At 55.8% G+C, this 3,659-nt stretch overlaps 1 protein-coding gene across 1 annotated transcript; it reads right to left on the reverse strand.

Annotated features, from left to right (window-relative positions):
- Positions 1 to 380: 380 nt before the first annotated feature.
- Positions 381 to 3,407, reverse strand: LOC104347409 (protein Wnt-11b-like). The gene is made up of 5 exons (XM_009952417.1): positions 3,340 to 3,407; positions 2,976 to 3,211; positions 2,246 to 2,523; positions 1,328 to 1,620; positions 381 to 555 (listed from the first exon to the last, which is right to left on the reverse strand). The coding sequence occupies exons 1-5, from the start codon at positions 3,405 to 3,407 to the stop codon at positions 381 to 383; spliced, it is 1,050 nt and encodes a 349-aa protein (XP_009950719.1).
- Positions 3,408 to 3,659: the final 252 nt, after the last annotated feature.

Consider the following 3,659-nt stretch of genomic DNA (forward strand, 5'->3'; position numbering starts at 1 on the left):
TCAGGCCACTGTCAGAAACCTCCTGCAAAGAGACAATGGCAGCCCAGGGTCCCCATTCACCCCTGGAGAAAAGGGCCTGTGCATGTGGAGTGATAAATGGTTTGTGCCCAGCTGGAGACAGAGGGCTGGGACACTCCCGGTCAGCTGCAGGAGGGCAGCCCTTTGTCTTGCTCTGGAGAGATGGCTAAGGCCTCCGGTCTTAGGCTCCCTGGCACCTCTCAGTTTGTGGTCTTCCATGGTAATGTGAGAGTCCAGGCTTCCTGTGTAGCCCTCTTCTTGCCGTAGCTCAGAGCATCCCTTGTAGCTGGTGTTCGGTCTCCAGCTATGTCCTGGGGGATACCAGCACAAGAGTCCTCCCGCCTGCCATGGTGCCTCTGGCATTATTTACAGACATATCTCTCCACCTTCCGCCGACACTTCTTGCATACCACATAGCAGCACCAGTGATACTTGCAGTGACACCGCTCCACCACCTCCTCCATGTAGGTGTTGTAGCCACGGCCACAGCACATGAGGTTGCAACTGTCGCTGCCCATGGAGGTCTTGTTGCACTGCCTGTCAAGAGGAGGATGGACAAGCGGGAGCTGAGGGAGCGTACCTGCCCACTCATGGCAGCTGACCACAGCTCTCTGCCCTGGCCTCCTCCCAGAGCTTACGTGCCCATAGCAGGAGGCAGCAAGGTGCACGAGTCTGCTTGCAAACTGGGGTTGATGTCAGCTCCTGTGACAATGTTTGAGCAGCTGGGGCTGAGGTTGGGCACACTCAGTCTGTCACTCTGGGGACAGGAACTTCCCATGGAGAAGGAAGGGTGGAGGGCTAGGACCAGGAACTTCTGCTACTGCTAATCTAACAGGGATTGCAAGTCACAGCCCTGAGGCAGCCCTGGCTCAGCCTTCAGACAAGGCTTCCCCATCCCTGTAAAAACTCCCCACACACCAACTCCCACAGTTGCTCCAGGAAGGAGACATCTGGGAAGTACCGCAGACTCCAAGGACTGCTGGCTGAACTGTTTTAGTTACCGGCAGGCAGCACCCAATGTCTTGCAGGGAGAGGTGGTATTTCCCTTTCTGACTCCTCAATATCCTGGAGAGTGGAGCTGATGGACTCTCAGTGAGGGCTCTATCTTGCCTTTACACCTCCATAGATCTGTAAAAATAGCCTCTACCTTCCTGCCCTCATCGGGACTTTCAGGTGCAAAGATTTCACAGCAGTCCCTGTGGTGTCCCCCCATCCACACAAGCTTCCTAGGGCATACTTTCAAACCCAGTGGTACAGACACTCATGAAATTAGAAGGTGAGTTAGAGCGTATTTGCAGTGGTTTCTTACCTATCCTGTGTCCCCAGAGACCCCAGGTGGAGATTTGGCATGCAGTAGTCGGGAGAGTTGATGAGATAAACCAGATCGGTCTCTTTCACCGGCCTGACATCCATTTCTTTTGGTATCAGCTGCTTCCTGGGCCCTATGAGCCGGTGGGTCACCTTGATGGCTGCCAGGTACTTGGATTTGAGGTCAGAGGCAATTTCATCCAAGTTTGGCAGTCCCTTCCAACAGGTCTTCACCGAACAGGAGCCTGAAACACCGTGGCATTTACACTTGGTATCCAGGGAGTCACTCAGCACCTGCAGAGGACAGGAAAACAGACGAATTTGCTTTCTCCTGGTACCCACCCTACTGACTGATTTGCAAAAGCATCCATGGGAAGTTTCAAGAGATGAAAGAGCTCAGCTGCTTACTGCCACCTTTAAATGAACATAATGGGGCAATCAAGGACTCAGCCCTGCTTCATTCCCCTTGTGATAACAACCTAACCCTGCTGGAAATTGCAGCGGGGCTGGTGGATTCCCTAGCCAACACGGATGCAGGATGGCCACCTCCTTGCCTGGGGAACATGAGTGCATGAAAGCAAGACACCCCACAGTTCTGGGCAGGGCTGGGGAGCCCAGCTGGAGCAGACCAGGATGGGCCTCTGCTTACCATGAGAGGGACGGGAAAGAAATACTGGAAGTACTGGTGTGAAGTGAGTGGCCAATATATTGTGCTGGTTGTGGAAAGGGTGCAGGGATGTTTGTGGGGTGGGTAGCAGTGGGGGATGTCTCTGCAAACACATGTACCTCCCTCTTAACCATTTAGTTGCCTCCTGACTTTAAGGACAGCATCCCAACAGCCTGGCTGGAGTCTACCACCCTACATTAGGCACCTCTGCCCCCCAGGCTGCTGTGAGGTGGTGATGGGCACCATACCCACCTGCCTGCCGGCTGCATTGTTGTGCAGATTCATGGCCTTTAGTGCTTGTGTTCCCAGCTTGCTGGATTTTAAGGGACTGTCAGCAAAAGCGGAGCCAAGCTGGAGGCCGTAGCGCAGGTTGTCCCCGCAGCCACCCCATCTGAAGTCCGGCCCAGGGACCTCTGAGGGGACGGAGCCACAGGAGCAGAGAGGGAGCTCTCCCAAGGTGCAGGCTTGGGCAATGGAGTGCGTGACGGCGGCAGCAGCCAAGGCATAGACAAAGGCGGATTCCCGGGTTCCTGGGAAGAAGAGGGGGAGATGTCCTTCCTCCCTGCCCAGCCAAACACTCCTCCCAAAGATCTCACAATGCAAATGAGGTTTTGTTTTTTTTCTCACTACAGGATGAAACCAAGGCCCATCATTTTCCTTGCACTGCATTTTTAACCTTTTCCACCCATTATGTTACGCAGTCAGTGTACAGCCTGTGTCCCCACCTCTTCCCCCTTTTTTTGGAGCCTCTAGCAGCTGTTTTTGTTCAGAATTGGAACTCATGTCTGTCATGTCCTGCAGATCTAAGTTGCGCAGGATCGACCCCAGTGTAATGGCAGCAAATTTTCTTCAAAATATAGATCTAAGGCAAAATTGACACCCATCAGCTGCATGTTAGAGCGCTGCCTAAAGTGCTGCCCGCCTGGAAAACTATGTGGGGCAGAAAGAGGGACACGAACACAGTGGGTGAAGCATCCTTTACCTTTCAGCAGGTCAGGGCCAAAGCTGGAGGCATGTTGGATGGAGGAGCAGTTCCATCTCATGTCAGCAAAGGTCTTCTGGCAGACGCTCTTGGTCTGGTGGGCGCCCCGGACGATGCTGTGCATGACCTCCAGGTTCCTCCGGCACATCTGCAACTGGTCGGGCACCAGCCCGGCGAGCAGCCGGCAATGGTGGCTTTCATTCCAGGCCACCCTGCTGCCGATCTCCGTCAGCCCGCTGTGGGGAGAAGGATGGGTGTCAGCAAGGGGGGGACCACAAGCACACCTCTGGGGACCCAGATGGAGAGGGGGAGCCCCAAAGCAGGGCACCAGGGAGGGGGTGAGCCCCCCGGGGCCACTACTCACAGCCACTGGATGGCCATGGAGAGCCCCAGCTGGCAGAGCAGTGCCGCAGCGGTGGTGGGGTGGCCCATGGCCAGGGCTGGGACCCGGACCGGGACTGGGACTGGGGTTGGGGCCACCCCCTTTTATAGCCACGGGCTGTACGGTCCTCCCCCCCCCCCCCCATCCGGGGAGGGGAACAAAGGCGGTTTCGGTGCCATTCACAGCAGGTTAGGGCCGGGGGGTGGGGGGTACAGCTGTTACTAGCTGCCATCGTCTCTGAAACAGCACCTGGGAAGCAATGAAGAGATGACAGAGCGGTGCTGAGCAATGGGGAGCTGAGG

This window comes from Leptosomus discolor, chromosome 9, assembly GCF_034619465.1.
Source record: "Leptosomus discolor isolate bLepDis1 chromosome 9, bLepDis1.hap2, whole genome shotgun sequence".
Classification (NCBI taxonomy): domain Eukaryota; kingdom Metazoa; phylum Chordata; class Aves; order Leptosomiformes; family Leptosomidae; genus Leptosomus; species Leptosomus discolor.